Source organism: Camelus ferus, chromosome 22, assembly GCF_009834535.1.
Source record: "Camelus ferus isolate YT-003-E chromosome 22, BCGSAC_Cfer_1.0, whole genome shotgun sequence".
NCBI classification, from domain to species: Eukaryota; Metazoa; Chordata; class Mammalia; order Artiodactyla; family Camelidae; genus Camelus; species Camelus ferus.
The window spans coordinates 17,693,071-17,711,272 of NC_045717.1; the positions used below are offsets into that span (position 1 = coordinate 17,693,071).

The following is an 18,202-nucleotide window of genomic DNA, read 5'->3' on the forward strand; positions in this document are numbered from 1 at the left end:
TCCTGACTGACACAAAAATTGGTGTCAGAAGTGGGGTGTTGCCATCAGAAAAATGAAAAATTCGGGGGGGGCTATAACTCAGTGGTAGAGTGCATGCTCAGCATGCATGAGGTCCTGGGTTCGATCCCCAGTACCTCCATTAAATAAATAAATAAAAATAAACCTAATTGCCTTCCCCCCTCAATTATTTTTTTAAATGAAAAATTAGTTGCCTTAACTTAGGGACCTGATGGCAAGGACACAAATATTGCAGACTGGAAAGCTGGTGACCCTTGTTGTGCCAAAGAACAGCAGTAGGCAATATCACCACGTGTGATAACCTGGAAGGTAGACCATATTGTCTCCTGAGCCTGCGTTCCTAGAAGTGATTGGAAAGCGTTAGGATGTCGTTGTGAGTTGGCTGCTCCTTGCAGAAAGTGATGCTCTTACATAAGAACTGATCACTTTTCAGAGACATGCACATCAGAAGATTGGAAGAGCCAACAGCTTCCTGTCCCCCCAAACAGTATAAATAGGGATCTTGCCTCCTGCCCAAGGCTGTTGCTTCAAATGACCATTAATGGGAAATGACAAAGATGTAGGTAGTTCAAGGCAGCAAATACTGCAAATAAATAGACACAGAAACTCTGGCTAGAGAAGAACACAGAATGTGGTTCCTAACAATGGATCAAACTAGAAGCAACTAGACCAGATGTCTGCTAAGTTTTTTGAAGGAACTATGTTACTGAAAAAAACCAAGAGTTCAGTCTGCAAAATCTTATGACCTTTGAGCTTTTGTGTTCGGGTTTCTTTGTTATAGCAGCTTAACTTGACCCTTAACCCAAAGTGCGGCTTAAATCCTGGCCTCTCTGGCTTCCAGAGCACTTCCTTTACCCACGATGTGTTCTTCAGGCTGTAGTATAAACACCATAGGGTCAGGGATTTTGCCTGTTCCCTGCCGACCCTTAAAAGGGTTTAAATAGTAAATAGCAAACAGTATAGGGTGAATTGTATTAGATATTCAATAATTATCTGTTGGAAGGATGAAGTAATAAACAAATGAACCAAGAGTGATAGGGAGGAAATATCTAAGATGGGGACTGGCCAGGGAAGTCCAGGACAGGTGGGCACTGTATTCGGACCCTTGGGTGTTCCAATGCTGTGGTCACCGAATAAAAGCTGGCCTTCTGCTGACGAGGGCCCCCAAGGCGCCCTTCATGTCTCTGTTCCTCAGACTGTAGATGAAGGGGTTCAGCATGGGAGTGACCACCGTGTACATCACTGCAGCAGCTGTGTCCTTCTGGGCTGTATGGGAGGACATGGGGCTGAAATAAACCCCGATGAGTGTGCCATAGAACAGGGACACCACAGAGAGATGAGAACCGCAGGTGGAGAAAGCCTTCCGCTTGCCTCTCATGGACGGGATCCTCAACACAGCGGCAAAGATGCGCGTGTAGGAGGCCAGGATGCCCACAAAGGGAGTGATGATGGTCAGGGCACCCACAGTGTACACCATTGCATTGTTGAGAAAGGTGTCAGAACAAGCCAGCTTCAGCAGAGGGCTGAGGTCACAGAAGAAATGGGGGACCCGGTTGTGGGTGCAGAATGAGAGGCGGGTTAGTAATACCGTGTGGGTCAGGGCATTCCCGAAGCCTGCAGTCCAGGATGTCACCACCAGGAGGCCACAGAGCTGTGGTGTCACAGACGTGGTATAGTGCAGAGGGTGACAGATTGCCACATAGCGGTCGTAGGCCATAGCAGTCAGCAGGAAGCTGTCGATGCCGGCGAACCAGATGAAGAAGAACATCTGGGTCAGGCAGCTGGCATAAGGAATCCCTTTATGTCCTGCCATGTGGTTAGCCAGCATTTTGGGGATGGTGGTGGAAGTGAAGCAAATGTCCACAAAGGCCAGGTTGGCCAGGAAGAAGTACATGGGTGTGTGGAGACGGACGTCGGTGGCAATGGCCAGTGTAATGAGCAGGTTCCCCAGTCCTGTGACCAGGTACGTGCTCAGGAAGAGTATGAACAGGAGCTGCTGTTGCTTGGGGTCCTCCGAGATGCCCAGGAGCAGGAACTCTGAGACCAGGGTGAGATTTGCCCCTTCCCGGGCCATCCTGAATCAATCAGAAAGGGAATGGGGGAGCTGTCCAGGGTCCTGGCCAACACCGGCCCCTCCATTGCACGCTGGCTCCCATCCCGTCTCATTAGTTCAGCCATTCGCCAATTCTTCCCACTCCCTCCTGCAACAGGATACCCTCCCCGACCCATTTGTTACATCATTTCCATCAGTGAACACACCACTCATTCCCCATAGTCCACTTGTAGGATGTCACCTGCAGCTTGGTGGACAGCTCCCAAGCACACTGATCATTTGTCACCTCCACCACCTCCACCTCTATGCCCCAGGGCTTCATCTGGTCATAGGAGCAGGCTCAGTCTGCACACAGAGTAATGTGGAAGCGCTGCTGACTGACACCTCGGGGTGATCTTTGACCAGCGAGGGACGGGGCTTGTTGGGTGAATCCCCTGGCTTCATCACTCTTGAGTAATGCAGTTCTGGGGTGTGTTCTCTCAAGGACCCCTAGAAGGATGACCCCTAAGTAGCCGAGAGTGGGAAGCTACTCGTCCACACCTTCTTTCCCCAAACACTCATTGGGTCTCCTGGAATTATTTCCCAAATAAACTATTTGTACTCGGATCCTTGACTCAGAACCTGCTCTGGGGAGAATCCAAACTAAGATGCAAGGATTCCAAAAGTTATTCCATCTCTGAAAGAATCCCTTCTGTGTCCCAAATACCCCTCTCACTCTGCCCCTTTCTCTGCTCCATTAGATCTCAGTAGTCCTCAAAAACATTTCCTGTCCTTGCATGTCAAGAGTACCACGACCTCCTATTGCTAATTCAAGGCTAGGGTATAGTCAGTATGCAGCAGTACACATGTCTCATTGCTAAAATCTAGAAAGATTTGGCAGGAGCCAGACAATACCCTTATAGAACTTCCAAAGAATAGTAAAATTAATTAACAATACAAATTTCAAGTTAATTGTTGTTGAATGTTGCAGTGAGCTTTGATACATTATATATATATACACACACACATATAATGGGAATATTATTCAACCACGGGAAAGAAGGAAATCCTGCCATTTGCAACAACATGAATAGATAGATCTTGAGGGTGTTATTGGTAAGTGAAATAAGCCAGACAGCAAAATGAAAATACTGCATGATATCACTTATATGTGGAATCTTAAAAAAAAAAAGTAAAAAAAATTCCAAATTCTCCAAAGTCTAGCTTCTGTTGAACTCCTCCATCTCCACCCATGTGACTGTCCCCCAGCCGTCCAGGTATCTTAGCCCAAGATTGGTTCTACCTCAGGGCCTTTGGACTTGCTGTTTTTGTTGCCTCAAATGCTCTTCCTCAGGACTTTGCTCCAGCTGTCAAGACCCATCTCAAATCCTACCCTCTCCTATAGCTCAGCTCCTAGTGGCGACTCAGTCCTCTGTTCTCTAATGACTTGTGTTCTCTGGACCTGGAGAGGAACCTTCTCCCCAGATCCCTCTGCCTGGTGCTCTGTTTCTCTCCTACCCCTGCCCAGGAAGTCCACCCACCCTGTTTCATTTCCTTGTTGATTCGTTGACCACTTCTTGAACATCTTCACCGAGGCATCCCTCAAGGTGTGGACAGAAATTCTGAGATGATAACAAAGACAGGGTCCCCAGTCATTTCACCACAGGGGAATTACCTTGAAGGTGCCCTATGAGGCTCATTCAAGGAGGTTTGGAAAGAGAATCATCTACCCTCAGTCTTGTTCTTCCTCGGTACCTGAGCTTAGCAGGGACCCTGATGATTGCCCGGTCACTCTGGCCAGAGATCTGGGCAGCAATGGGGTCTCCTTCAGCCTCGCTCACTGCATCCTGACAGTTTTTACCTGACCCCTTCACTTCTTCTTAACCCCTCCTCTCCTTCCCAGCACCCTACCAGATCTTATCTTGTCTCTTAGATTTCAAACCTGTCCCTTCTCTGGTCTTTTTGGCTCCAGTCTTACTCTTTTGGTCCAGTCTCCACAATGGCCACCACCACGGTGAAATGACCTACCTTTCCCTTGCTTAAAATCCTGCAATAGCTCCTTATTGCCCTGCTACTAATAGCCAACATTTCTTAATGCTTCCTGTGACACCATGATGAGGAGTTATACAGGCTTCCTCCTACTCAGTCCCCTAAGACAGGCACTCTTACCTCCATTTGTAGGATGAGGGAGATTGGAGAGAAACACTCCCCTGTATCTCACAGTCTTTCTTGTTCCAAAGCTCTTAGAACTCTGCGATGCAGGACCCATAAGCTGGAACCTCTTAGCAGGGTTTACACACGCAGGACGCTGCCCATTTTAGTTGTACTCAGTATACAGACTAATGAACTGAGGCTCAGAGAAACAAAGGCACTTCCCCAAGGTCACACAGCAGGCCTGGCTGGTGAATCTCAGACCACTGCCCCTGCCCTGCCCTGCTTGTTGTTTTCTCTCCCTGTCTGCTTCCCTCTCTCCCCACTCACCTATAGAAGGGGTCCCCTCTGTCTTTGGCGATGTCTGGCAGGAGGTGAGACAGCTTTTGCTGGGAGAGATTCCTGGGCTGCATGCAATGTGGAGGCAGGTCACTGGCCCCACAGAAGGGAGCATGAGGTCCCGGCAGAGCCCAATTTACCCCTCCATCCTCAAAACTTGGGCTCAGTCCCTCGTGTCTTGTTAGGGCACCTGCTAATTGTCCACACCACACTCCGCCCCTGCTGGCCTGTCTCTTTGGGGAGGAAGGTGACCACAGCTTGTTCTGGGCTTTTCTGAGCTCGGGGTCTTGGGGACTCTGGGCCTTTTGGGGGGAAATTCCTTGGGGGCCTGAGCCCAGTGGAATTCCCCCAGCTCTGGGGGACCTGGCTGACCACAGGGGGCATGTCTGTGGCTCCCCACTGCTGGAGCAATGGCCTGTGAACATAACGTCTTCACTGAGGTGAGATTCACATGACACAAAATTAACCAGTTAAAAGTGAGCAATTCAGTGGCATTTAGCACATTCGCAATGTGTGCAACCCCCACCTCTCTCTTGCTCCAAAACATTTTCATCTTCCCGAAAGCACACTTCCTAGCCCTTAGGGGTCACTCCCCATTTCCTTTCCACCAGCCTCTAATCCCTCTCTGTGGACCTACCTATCCTGGACACTTCATGTGAATGGAGTCATACAGTGTGTGACCTTTCACGACTGACTTCTTTCACTCAGTGTAGTACTTTTGAGGTTTTGCAGCACGTGCCAATGCTCCAAACCTTTTTATGGCCGAGTAACATTCCATTGTATGAAAGGACCGCGCTTTGCTTATCCTCTCACCCATTGATGGACATTTGGGTTGTTTCCACCTTTGGGCTACCATGAATTGTGCTTCTCTGAACATTGCCTTACAGGTATTTGTTCGAGTCCCTGTTTTCTGTTCTGGGTACAACCCTAGGATCAGAATTGCTGGGTCATGTAGCAGTTCTATGCTAAACTTTTTGAGAAACTGCCAAACTGTTTTCCACAGTGGCTGCACCATTTCACATTCCCACTAGCAATGCACAAGTGTTTCAATTTCTACTCACCCTCACAGATACCTGTTTATCTTTTTTTAAATTATTGCCTCCTTAATGGGGGTAAAGTGGTATCCCATTGTGTTTTTAAAAATATCTTTATTTTGTTAAAACATACATAATATTTTATACATAAAAATATATAAAATATACATAAATATACATAAAATTTACCATCTAAACCATTTCTAAGTGTACAGATCAGTGGAGTTAAATACATTCACGTTGCTGTTCAGCCATCAACACCATCTATCCGCATAATTCAGTTCATCTTGTAAAACAGAAAGTCTACACCTCATTTATTTTTGTGTAGAGGGAAATAACAATTTTTTTATTACCAAAATGAGTTTTTTACATATTTTTATTGAAGTACAGTCACTTTACAATGTTGTGTCAATTTCTGGTATGCAGCACAGTACTTCAGTCACATGGGAACATAAGTTTGTTCTCATATTCTTTTTCACCATAGGTTACTACAAGATATTGGATATGGTTCCCTGTGTTATACAATATAAACTTGTTGTTTATTGGGTTTTGTGAGAATCCTCCTATATTTCGAAATGAGAGACACTCTGCCAGATTTCAGTAGGTGTTCTGTGCTATTCGATGGGTTTGTAGATGTAATTCTTGGTGTGTTTGTGGGAGAAGGTGAGCTGTGAGTCTCTCCATTCTGCCATCTTGGCTCTGCCCCACCAGAAAGAGTTTTGCACATTGTTGTGGTGAAAGTGTACACTTCTTAAACACCAACTCCCGAGTCCCCACTCCCCTAGTCCCTGACACTCACCATTCTACTTTCTGTCTCTATAATTTTGACAACTCTAAGTACTTCGTACACGTGGAAATACACATTATTTGTCTTTTTGTGACTGGCTTATTTCACTTGGTAGAATATCTTCAAGGTTCATACACGTGTAGTACGGGTCAGAATTTATCCCCCTTTTTAAGGCTGAATAATACTCCATTGCATGTATATAACACATTTTGCTTATCTATTCATAAGCTCTTGGGTTGCCTCCACATTTTAGCTATTGTTAATAATGCTGCTATGAACATGGGCATAAAAAATCTCTTTCAGACACTGCTTTCATTTCTTTTGGGTGCATACCCAGAAGTGGAATTGCTGGGTCGTATGGTAATTCTATTTTTAATTCAGTTTTCCGCAGTGGTTGTACCAATTTCCATTCCCACTGACAGTGCACAAGGGTTCTAATTTCTCCATATCCTCGCTAATGCTTGTTGTCTGTCTTTTTTTTTATTACAGCCACCCTAATGGGTGTGAAGTGTTATCTCATTGTGGTTTTGACTTGCATTTCCCTAATGAATAATCAGGATGAGCATCTTTTCATGTTCTTAATATTTTCTCTTTTTTTAAATTGAAATATAGTCAGTTTACAATGTTGAGTTAATTTCTGGTGTACAGCATAGTGATTCAGTTATACATAAATATATATTCCTTTTCATATTCTTTTCCATTACAGGCTATTACAAGGTATTGAATATAGTTCTCTGTGCTATACAGTACCCTGTTGTTTATCTATTTTATATATAGTAGTTTGTATCTGCAAATCTGGAACTCCCAATTTATCCCTCCACACCCCAACCCCGGTAACCACAAGGTTTTACTTTCTATGTCTTCCTTGTTACTGAGCACCTACTATGTGCCAGGCCCTGGACCAGCTGAAGAAAGACAGCATCTTGCCCCTGCTCCAGCTCACAGTTGAGCGGAGAAGACAGAAATCCAACAATTGCATAAATAATAAATTTATGATCATTTGTGACATGAGCAATAAGAAATTGATGCTAAGAGAGACAATAATGTGTGTCTGATTTGGGGTCAAAGAAAGCTTCCCTAAGGGGGTGACAGTGACTTGAGCTATGAAGGATGAATGAGAGGTGAGCTGGCCAAAGTGAAGAAGGAATAGTGACTCAGGCCAAAGGAACAGCACATGTGAAGGCAGGAGGCTGGGCAAAGCATCCCTGGGCACTGTACTTTTGGTGGGGGTCCTACCCTGCCTCACAGTAAACACAGTCAAAGGCGCTCACATTCAGTGTATTTCTTCCTAAAAAAACAAAAGTAGAAAGAATCCTTACATTTTTGCTTTTGAAATTATTTAGGTGCCATGAAAATTACTGCACCGTTTACGTATCTTGCATCCTCAGGAATTCTTGCAAACAAACTCCTAACGCACAAATGACTTTACAACGTAAGGACGTTTTGCGGGAATGTGAGAGACAACAATGAGTGAAGTTGACATCCTGTTAGTTTAATCATCAAACTGTGCAGTTTAAAATTTTTTCTTCCAGGCCTTGGAACATTCTCCGAGACTTCTGGAAAATCTACAGGCGCGACAATGTACTGGCGCCCCCCAGTGACCTGGCTGGGAAACACACCCTGCGAGGGTGCAGATCATCTTACGTGGGGATGCAGAAAAATTAACCCACAGCCGCCCAACTCCCCTGACTCTTCTCTCAGAGTTGTCCCATCTTCACGAAACCCAAACTCTTAACTGGGAGGAAGTGTCTTTCTCCTCTGACACAGTATTCCTTTAATGCGCCTCTGCTCCTGCACCTGAAGTTCCCTTTCCAATCTTTTATTCATTTAAAAATTTTATTTCTAAATTAGTTTGAAGTATCATCAGTATACAATACACAACACAAATTTAGAATCTACAGATAGATAACTTTAAAAAATATTTTTATTGAACTATAGTCAGTTTACAATACTGTGTCAATTTGAGTTTGTTATTCTAAGTGAAGTAAGCCAGAAAGAGAAAGAAAAATATCGTGTTATCACTTACATGTGTAATCTAAAGAAACAAAACCAAAAACAAATGAACTTATTTACAAAACAGAAACAGACTCTCAGACATAGAAAACAAATTTACGATTACCAGGAAGGGAAGGGGGTGGGAAGGGATAAATTGGGAGTTAGAGATAAGTTTTGACATACATATACATCCATGAAATGATCACTTTTTAAATAATAATTACTTAAAAGAAAAATTTGAAGTATATAAAATATAAATAATATAAAATTAAAGTAATTGCAAATTTACAGAAGAGTTGCAAGAATGTTATACAGAACTCCTCTGCATCCTTTTCCCAGTTTCACCAATTGTTAACCTTTCTTCCCCCACATTTTAAAATTGCTCCATCTCTTTTTAGGTTTATATATATATATATATATATATATTTTTTTTTTTTTTCTCCCTGAACCACATGAGGGTAAGTTTCAGACACAATGCCCCTTCACCCCTACCTACTTTTACTGTGTATTTCCTAAGAACAAGGTTCTCTTTAAAACAGTGGTAAATTGATCAAGTCCAAAAAATTAAACACTGACACAATTTTATTGTCTAATAGATATTCAGATTCCAATGTCTCTCATTGTCCCCTAAATGTCTATAATTTACAGCAATATTTTTTTCTCTGATCCAAGATCTAGTCCAGGGCCAGGGGCATCGAGTTGTTATGTTTCTTTTGTCTCCTTTCATCTGAACCAATTTCTCAGCTTTTCTTGGTCTTTCATGACATTGAACATTTAAAAAATATGTTTAATTTATTATTATAAAACCTTCTAGTGGATATAAACATTAAGAGAGTTTTACAATGAGCCTTAATATGCCTATCATTACCCAAATTCAACAGATCTCAATATTTTGATTACACTTGGGTCCATCTGGATAATTCAGGATAATTTCCTTATTTTAACATCAGCTGGTTATCAAACTTAATTCCATCTGCAACCTTAATTCCTCTTTGTCATGTAACTTAACATATTCACAGGCTCTGGGGATTATAATGTGGACATCTTGGGTGGGGGACATTATTCTTCTTATCCAAGACACAGAGACTCAATAGATTCTGATACCAGGGTTGTTTTTGTTTTTGTTTTCGTTTTAATTTCCAAAGTCACGCCCTATTCTAAAAGAATGTCTAAAGGGAGTTCTCTGAACACAAAGAAAAATGCACGCTGTATATACGTGCATGCTGCACACGTGTATTCACAGAGATAAATCTAGACAAAGAGTACCTCGTCTGAGTACTCTCATCAAAGGGTACCAATCCCACCCAACAAGAGTGAAAAAGTATAAAAGTGCCATAAGTAGTTGAGGTAGATGCTGCAAGGTCTTTGCAATGAAAATCACGCAAATTTTTACAGCTAGGATTCCCAAGTTTCCTCAGGGCATCAATTCTTATTTTAATTATGATTCTAACAATCATAGTTCTCTTAAACGATCTATTGATATTCCTGGAGCTTCAATCTCCAAGTTTGTAAAATAAATATATTTGTATAAAAGCTCCGAAGTTAGAGATAAGATGTAACAGTCCCCAACACTGCACAGCACACATAAAACACAGTAAATAATAGCATTATTATGACGGTTATCATTACCTGCTTCCCCAGCCCAGAGAAAAGAAAATAGCAAATTTGAAAATGAGTAAACAAACAAATGATTTTTAAGGAAACTTAGAATATCAAAAATAAAGAACTTGGCAAGAATAATATGTGACTTATGAATTTGGATCTTGATTTTTGCTTCCCCAAGACTTCCAAGCTGCCAGGCAGTGAATCTGGTTATATGGAGGCTGTGTCCTTACCTTCCACCTTCCTTGAATAATTTCTCATCAGGAAAATGGGAATAAGATTTATGGGAATTATTTAGACAACATCAGACAGAAAAAGATTCCGAATTGGTAGTTACACAGAAGCCAACTGTGTTGTTAAACACAGGTGACATTATTATTATGCTGGCCTCAAAATAGGTGCTCAGGAAACGCCATTTGATGGATGAATCTTAAGCAGATCATCCAAATTGAAAAATTCATCATTCAACATTTAAAAAAATTTGACCACAAAAAGCAAGAGAGGTTTATAGGAGCCCCTTATCTTATTAGTATATATACCAAAGTATATCTATTATCTCTCTCTCTGTCTATCTATCTATCTGATGCTTAGCAATTATATAGCAGTTTAACTTTGCAAAGTATTTTTGTATCCCTTATCACAACATTATTTTACAATTTATTGTGAAATATAGTGCAAATAAAAACAGATTAATATATACGTACACTCAGTGGATAGTTACATAATGAACGTTCACTTATCTGTAACCCAGGCACAGCAGAACATGCTTGTCAGACCCAGAAGTCCCACATGCGCCTCTCTCCTCCCATGGGTTAATTCTCCAGAGTTATCTATTACTTTCAAATTCTGATAATCATTCACTGATTTTCTTTACTGTTTTTGACCCTGTATACGTCCGTAAACAACGTAGCTTATTTTTGCCGTTAAAAACTCTATTGGTGTATAATATACATAAAATGCTCTTAATTAATTAATAACTTTAAAGCAAATTGCAGACAATATTAGAAATTTCCTGATAACATCCAAAGTCCAAATTGCTAAAACAGGACAAATCTCTACATTGGTCCTCATTTTAATTATATATTTTGATGAGTTTGGCGTGGAACTTCCATCACAATCAAGATACAGAACGTTTCCATCACCTCGGAAAAGTTCCCAGTGGATTGCTTCTGGGTCTTTTCAGATTTTCACCCCATTGGGCTAAAACCAAGTCTGCAGAGGACGCTCGATATCCACTGTCTTTGTGCCCAGGTTCCTTCTCCCAACTTATTAATCGATCATCTAGAGATCTGGGGCCCCACACGAGCTCCAGGAAGGAAGAGAAATGTTAGAAGGTGGAGGAAGCAGGGGGAGCTGTTTCCTTCCAAGGGCTGGGTGGAGTCGCCTAGAGTAACTCTGCAGGGTGCCATCACGGAGCTGAGTGCTCTGAGGCCATGGCTGAAGCCAGGGACTACAAAGCCAGGGGGTGCACAACACTGAGGGCCAAACTTTCCCCGAAGCCAGGGGACACTGGTGAGTCAGGAGCTGGGACCAGGGGCCCTTTTCCTTACTAACAAGGGCTGGGTGCTGGGTTGCGCCAACACCCTAACCGAAGATCAGAGGAAGAGAAAGCTCAGGGTTCGAACTCGAGGCCCTACTTCATCCCCTCAGTCTTCACCCTTGTGACCCCCTCATCCTTGAAGGATGGGCTTCTTTTTCCAGCCTTTTCTGAGTCTTCAGCATCAGGTGTTTCCAGTAGGGAACCTGGAATACCATGGGGGATATGGCAGGTTCCCCCAGCTGGTCTGAGAGCACACTTAGCCATCTGAGCAGAAGAGAGTGTATGTCCCTGGGGAGAAGGAGGCTGACCTGGTTTTCCCCCAGGGCAATGGGGACAGAAGTCCCAGAACAAGACCTGGAAGTATCTCTGCCTTGTCGTGTCCCTGATCCTGCTTCTCATGGTCATTATCCTCAGTGTGGTTCTGCCCAAAGGCAAGGCAGCTGGGCCAGCGGGGACTGGGTGGCCACTGGGAAGCAGACACACAGCTTCCAACCTGCAGAAGTGGGTCTGCAGAGCTGGCACCGCAGTGGCTGCTCTGTGTCCCTGGGGGGACGACAGTAGTGACAGAAAGGAGTTGACCTCCCCACCAGCCTCAGAGGCATTGGGGAATCTGTATGGGCCAAAGGAGGAGCACAAGTTGGTCTGAGTCATGGGTGAGTGTCTTCCCAAAGCTCGTCTCTGAGCTGGGGCTAGAACCCTAGGTTCCCTGCGAAACAGGACAGAGAATTGACTCTGCAGTCAGACACACATGAATTGCAAGTCTCGCCTTACTGTTCAGTAGCTGATTGCCTTAGACAAGGGCCTTTACCTTTCTGGGCCCAGGGTTTTCCTCATCTGAAGAAATGGGTGGGGGCATTTCAGAACCCCGGAGTGCCTTGCCCCAGGGCTGGGAGAAAACCTTGGCCCCTTGGGTCTGAAGAACAGAGAGAAATCTCAGGGAGGTTCTGGGGGGTCCACAGCCTCTTGCTTGCGCCTCTCCCCAGTTGTGAAGATGACACAGCAGTTGCAGGAGGGAGTCACACAACTGAATGAAAAAGGTGAGCACAGGTCATATGGGTTGGCCCCCTCCCCCCAGCCACATCCCCTCCCTCTGCCAAGACCTTCACAGCCCTTACTCGTTGGGTCTCCCAGTGATACAGGGACTGGCAGACACCAGACATGACCGGGACTTCATTCAGGGCGAAATGTTCCGTCAAATGCAGGCTGTGCTGGCTGGCAATGGTAAAGTGTGGGGCAGGAGTGGTGGGGAGGGGGAGGGGCTGTGCAGGAGTGGGTCTCAAGGGGCGCCCTGGGATAAAGGTTTCTCAGATCTTTTTAGAAGGTTGGAGTGACATGGTTAGAACATGTCTGTAGTGGAGGGCTCCCAGAAAAGCAAGACTTTTGAGACAGCCAGATGAGGTCTGGGTTCATGGTCACCTGCAACCTTGTGAGCCTCTCTGAGCCTCAGTTTAATCAACTGTAAAATGGAAGAAATTAACAGTATCTTCTTCCAGACTGGCTGTTGGGATCCAAAGCCTCCACTTTCAATCACCATAGCAGTGTGCTGCAAAATGTTTGTCTTTATCTGCATTTTGAAGTACCTGGAGAGTTTGCTAAGATGCAGATTCTTGAGTTCCAAATAACTCTATTGGATTCTATTGGAGGGGATACCCTTAGTGTTGTATATTTTTAAAACGGAACTTTTGCATGAGTGAAGGAGATGCACTACGTATATAGTTGATTCTCATTATTCACTGTAGCGACCTTTTACAAAGTTGCCACAAATACTGAATTAGCGAATATTGAATCACTGCTCCTGGGGGAAATCCAGGGTTAGGTTCCTTTGAGCCTTTGGTCATAACACTTTGTCAACTGATCAATACATAACCTTGTTTCTGTGTGTTTCTGTTTGAATATGTTTAATGTATATCATTTCATTAACATTAAACTCATGGCCAATAGCACTATAACTGATTGAAACTTAGCGAACACACGTGCATTTTCTCAGCAAGGCACATGGCAGCCCTTTTTGTGCTTAGGAACATTAGATAGAGCTTCAGCACTGTGCTGAGGGCCTTTTAAAGCAGCGAAGTCACCAAGAAAAAGCAGAAAAATGAGAAAAACACGTTTGTTTACAACATGAGAGTAGGAAAAAGAAGGCAGAGTTTTGCCTTATTTTATCTTAGACTCAAACTTTTTGCCATCCCACACATGTCTTCAAATGACTGTGAAAACTTCACAAGAATTGATTTTGGGATTACCAATACATTTCAGCCAGTAGGTGAATTCACAGATATGGAGTCTGCAGACAATGAGGATTAACTCTGTGTGTGTGGATTCACCAAATGGATATAGATGAATTTAGTGAGAATTTTCCCTCCCTCTGCTGAGCCCTCATTGCCAAATTCCCACCTAACCCTCAAGAACCACTGTAATTAGTAATTTTTTGTTGTTATTTAAGGGGAGAGTTTGTCAGCCTCTGTATTATTGACATTTGAGACTGGATCATTCTGTGTAGTAGGGGGATTGTCCTGCGCCTTGTAGGGTGCTTGGCAGCATCCTTGGCCTTGACCCACCCATTGTGACAACCCTCCACTAGTTGTGACAAACAAAAAATGTCTCCAGATGCTGCCAATTGTCCCTGGTGGAGACCCACTTACTCTCGACAAGTAGAGAACATCAAGTGTACGTCTCTCTATTTAATATAAAATATATAAAGTGTTCACATTTAGTGTATATTGTTCACACTGTTTTTTGAGTCACTTTGCCCCCCTCCGCAATAGCATGTCAATAGCATTTTACTCTTTCCTCTCTAATATGGTCCAGTAATGGGAAGCACCAATTTACTAGGTAGTGAGTCTCCAGTTGTTGGGTGTATTCAAGTGGTGGCGATCAGGAATATGACTTGGGGGTGGTGGGTGACATGTCCCTTCACTGGATGGAAAGCCGGGGATGCTGACTTTGCTGATGATTTTTGCTCACAGAGTCCTCCTGCCACTCCTGCGCCCTGGACTGGACGGCCTTTCAGGGCTCCTGCTACTGTTACGGAAATGACAGGCCAGCAAGAAACAAGCACCACTCGGAGGGTTGGAGTACTCAGATTTATTACGCTGGTGGGCTCAGAGGGGCTTCTGCTCCGAAGCTCTGAGCACCTCCAAGACGTGCACATAAGGTTTTATAGGGTTAATTACAAGTATGGGCTATTAGCCAATAAGGTTCAAACAACAAAAAGCAAGGAATCAGTACACTGGAGCTTATCAATTCGGAACAGATCACGTTACTGACACTTGTTGAGCTTGGATTTACGAGTTAGCTTGTTAGCCCAGTAAACTGACACTAAACTTCAGATTGACGAGTTAGCCCAGCAGAACTCAGATCAGTAATCTGACACTTGTTACACTTAGATTTGTGACTTAGCTTGTTAGCCCAGCTGGGCTTTTCCTTCACACTACTTCTCCTTGGGCAACCTCACCTGGACCCAGGCTAATGCTTCCTGTGCCCAGAAGCGAGCTCACCTGGTTATCATCAACAGCCAAGCAGAACAGGTGGGAAAGAGAGGCAGGACCTTAGCAGGGTGGAAGAGGAATTCTACAATAATTTTGGGGTTCATACCCATGTCCTCTGGAATCCAGCACAATACTCCTAGTGTGGTCTTTAAGACCTGCCTCAACCCAACCTCACTGCTCTGACATGCAGGGAATGGACTCTGTGTACTGTGGTCTTGCCTCCAAGCTCTGATTCACATGAATTCCTCTGCTTGGAGTTCCCTTCCCTTTGCTGTCTCTATGGGGAACTCTTAGGCACCTATTAAGACCCCAGTACAAATACCCCTTCCTCCATATCCTCTCATGGCATTCAACACAGCCCATCAGGCTGCATTGTGGTTGCCAGGCCATCAGTCTGGGGCTGGATCTAAATCTATGGGTCTCCTGGGCCAGGAACAAGGTATGGCCCAAAGTAGGGCATCAGGAATCTCCTTTGATTTGGGTTTTTAGCCAGAAATGTTCCTGTAGCCTACTGATCAAACCCCCTGCCCTGACATACACTGACATCCTTAAAGGGGACTCTCAAGCAATATTTGTCCAGTGCTTCTTTCTAGGTGCACACGCCTCGCGCAATTGACTCTTTTGATCTTGGGAATATGCTGGGAGGCAGAGACTCTATTCTTTCCTTTGTATGGGTGGGGAAAACAAAGGGTGGGTGACTTGTCTGAGGCCATACAACATGCACACAGTGGATCTGGAATTCATAGTCAGGATATAAATTGAGCACTCTGTGTGGCTGCATCTGTCTGCCTGCCCACCTGAGGGTTCCTCTGTACCTTGGCCCTCCTCCAGCTCCTTGAACCTTCATCCTTTCAGCTCTGATGGAATTCCACTTTGCAAGTGTGCCTTATCTCATCCAGGACTTCCTGACATCAACTGGGCAGGTGACATCCTGGATAGGCCTCTTCCAAGAGGGCCAAGGAGGTGCCCACAGGTGGACTGATGGCTCAGCCCCCACCTACACATGAGTCTCCCTGTCTGGGATGCAGATGCTCCTTGCCACCCAAAACAATCTCCCCCTAAGACTGGTAGGGCATTCAAGGAGTGAGTTTACCACTACACACGTTCTCTTTCATTCATTCATAATTATTTACTTACAGCAGCTCCCAAACCACATGACTTCCTTTCTATTATACCAGCTATTGTTATTCTGTTACCCTAGAAGAATTTTCCCAGTTTAAATGCTTGAGAAACAATGAGTTAAATGCCAACTGGTTTCTTTGTTGCTGGGCTTCTCAGAATCTTGAATATGCTCACATGCAACTTGGGCCTTTTTAGGAGTATAACAACGTAGCACTTTCCAACTCTAGATGCTTTCTGTGACCGTTGCAACAAAGGGCCACAAACTGGGTGGTTTAAAACAACAGAAATATTCTTTCACAGTTCTAGTGGCCAGAAGCCCCAGATCAGGGCCACATTCCCTCCAAAGACTCTAGGGAGGATCCTTTCTTGCCTCTTCCAGCTTCTGGGGGCTCCAGGCGTCCTTTGCTTGTGGTCACATCACTCCAATCTCTGCCTCCATCTTCACATGGCTTTCTCCCTTGTGTGTCTGTGTCTCCTTTCTGTCCTTACAATGGCACTTGAGATTGGATTTAGGGCTCAGTTAATCCAAAATGATCTGATCTCAAGGTCCTTCACTTAATTACAACTGCAAAGATCCTTTTCCCAAATGAGGTCACATTCACAGGTACCAAGGGTTAGGATGTGGGCATATATCTTTCTTGGGGGCAACAATGAGCCCACTCTACCTTCCTGGCATTTTCCTGCATCCTCACATTCTTTGCCTTTGTTTGTGATGTTTCCCTCTGCTGTCTCACCTTTTCTTGTCTGGCAAATGGCTCTGTATGAGTCCAGGCCCAGAGCAGAAGTCATCTCCTTGGTAAACTCATCTGTTGTCTGAATACCTGCTGTATACTATACATGCATCAGTCATCACACCCTCAGAAATACTCCCATTTTGCAAAAGAGGAAAACTGAGGCTCAGAGACATTAAGACAGTTGCCCTGGTCACAAAGATAGCAAGTAGCAGAGCAGGAATTTGGACAGAGTCTATCTGGCTTCAGGGTAAATGGACCTCAGAAAAAGGGTGAGGCTAGTGGGATGGGACAGTTAGAGACGGTGGCCAAGAAGCTTGGAGACCTTCAGCTTCTCTGAAGACCATTGTCTGTTACCACTTCTATTTGAACTTAGTTTCTCCACTTGAAGGGGGAAAAAAAAAAAAAAAAAAAAAAAAAAAAAAAAAAAAGGGAAGGGGTTGACCAGATGGCTACTGTAAGGTGGCTCAATAAATGACTTTTACTTGAAGGGCTACAAGAGCCTCAGGGTCAGACCCTCACTCACAGAGGACAGGGCTGGGGCCTCCAGGCTCTGGCCTGTCTGCAGAGGGGGTCGGTGGGCATCTCTTTACAGCAACTGGGACTCCAAGGATCTGCACGATAATGGCACTGCCCCAGCCTGTGTGATGATGGTCTACCACGGGCACTGGAGTGACTTCTCTTGTGAATCAGAGTCCCCTGTTTTCATCTGTGAGAAGTGGCAGAGCTGCTGACCCAGGCCTCCACACTCCCCAGGACTGATGTAGACCCCTTGCTATGTGTCCTCAGTCCCCCTTTCCTGCCCTTCTCTGGTTCTGGGTTCCCAGAGGCAACAATAAAGAACGTTTTGCCAAAGCTCAGGGTCCTTTTCTTGGTACAAGGCTTGCTCACCCTTTATCTCCATTCCCAATTTCCGCTGAGTGGAAGAAACGGTCCAGGAGCGGTCTCAGGCCTATCCCTGTAGGAGAATTATAATTATGACCCTTAATAAAGCCAGATTTGGCCATGCTCTTGCTCAGGCCATCGAAATGTGATGGGAATTTCTTTGTGCCACTGCTAAGAGGGAATCTTAAATAGTCTCTTGGGGTTTTCCCAATTTTGTTTTGCTCTTGCCCCAAGACCAGCATTTCCTAGAGAGAGGTCACTCCTTCAGTCTTGGTCCTGCAATGAAGCAGACCCTTTCGGGCAGAGTTTCTGCTGATTCATGATGAACATTGACATGACCAAGAGATGAAGCTTTGGGGCTGTCAGCCTCCGAGATTTTGAGGTCACTACTTGTTACTGCAGCTTGAGACCCGAAAGTGTTCAATAAATGTTTCATGAATGAATGAGTTCTAAAGGCATGGGCAGGGGTGGGGGTAAGCGA

The 18,202-nt window shown here is 44.5% G+C and overlaps 2 protein-coding genes across 2 annotated transcripts; one reads left to right on the plus strand and one right to left on the minus strand.

The window, feature by feature from the left end:
- Positions 1 to 1,144: 1,144 nt before the first annotated feature.
- On the minus strand, positions 1,145 to 2,283 carry LOC102506848 (olfactory receptor 1361). The gene has a single exon (XM_006174816.2). The coding sequence runs from the start codon at positions 2,090 to 2,092 to the stop codon at positions 1,145 to 1,147; it is 948 nt and encodes a 315-aa protein (XP_006174878.1). The 5' UTR covers positions 2,093 to 2,283.
- A 9,864-nt stretch (positions 2,284 to 12,147) lies between these two features.
- CLEC4O (C-type lectin domain family 4 member O) lies at positions 12,148 to 17,575 on the plus strand. The gene is given in 5 exon segments (XM_014568497.2): positions 12,148 to 12,151; positions 12,482 to 12,535; positions 12,630 to 12,719; positions 15,839 to 15,998; positions 17,432 to 17,575. Coding segments are annotated over 5 exon segments (447 nt in total). The 3' UTR covers positions 17,571 to 17,575.
- The last annotated feature ends 627 nt before the right edge of the window (positions 17,576 to 18,202 follow it).

Bases quoted from the DNA above. Each gene is read 5' to 3' on its own strand.
- LOC102506848 (XM_006174816.2), bottom strand. From the start codon at position 2,092: ATGGCCCGGGAAGGGGCAAATCTCACCCTGGTCTCAGAGTTCCTGCTC.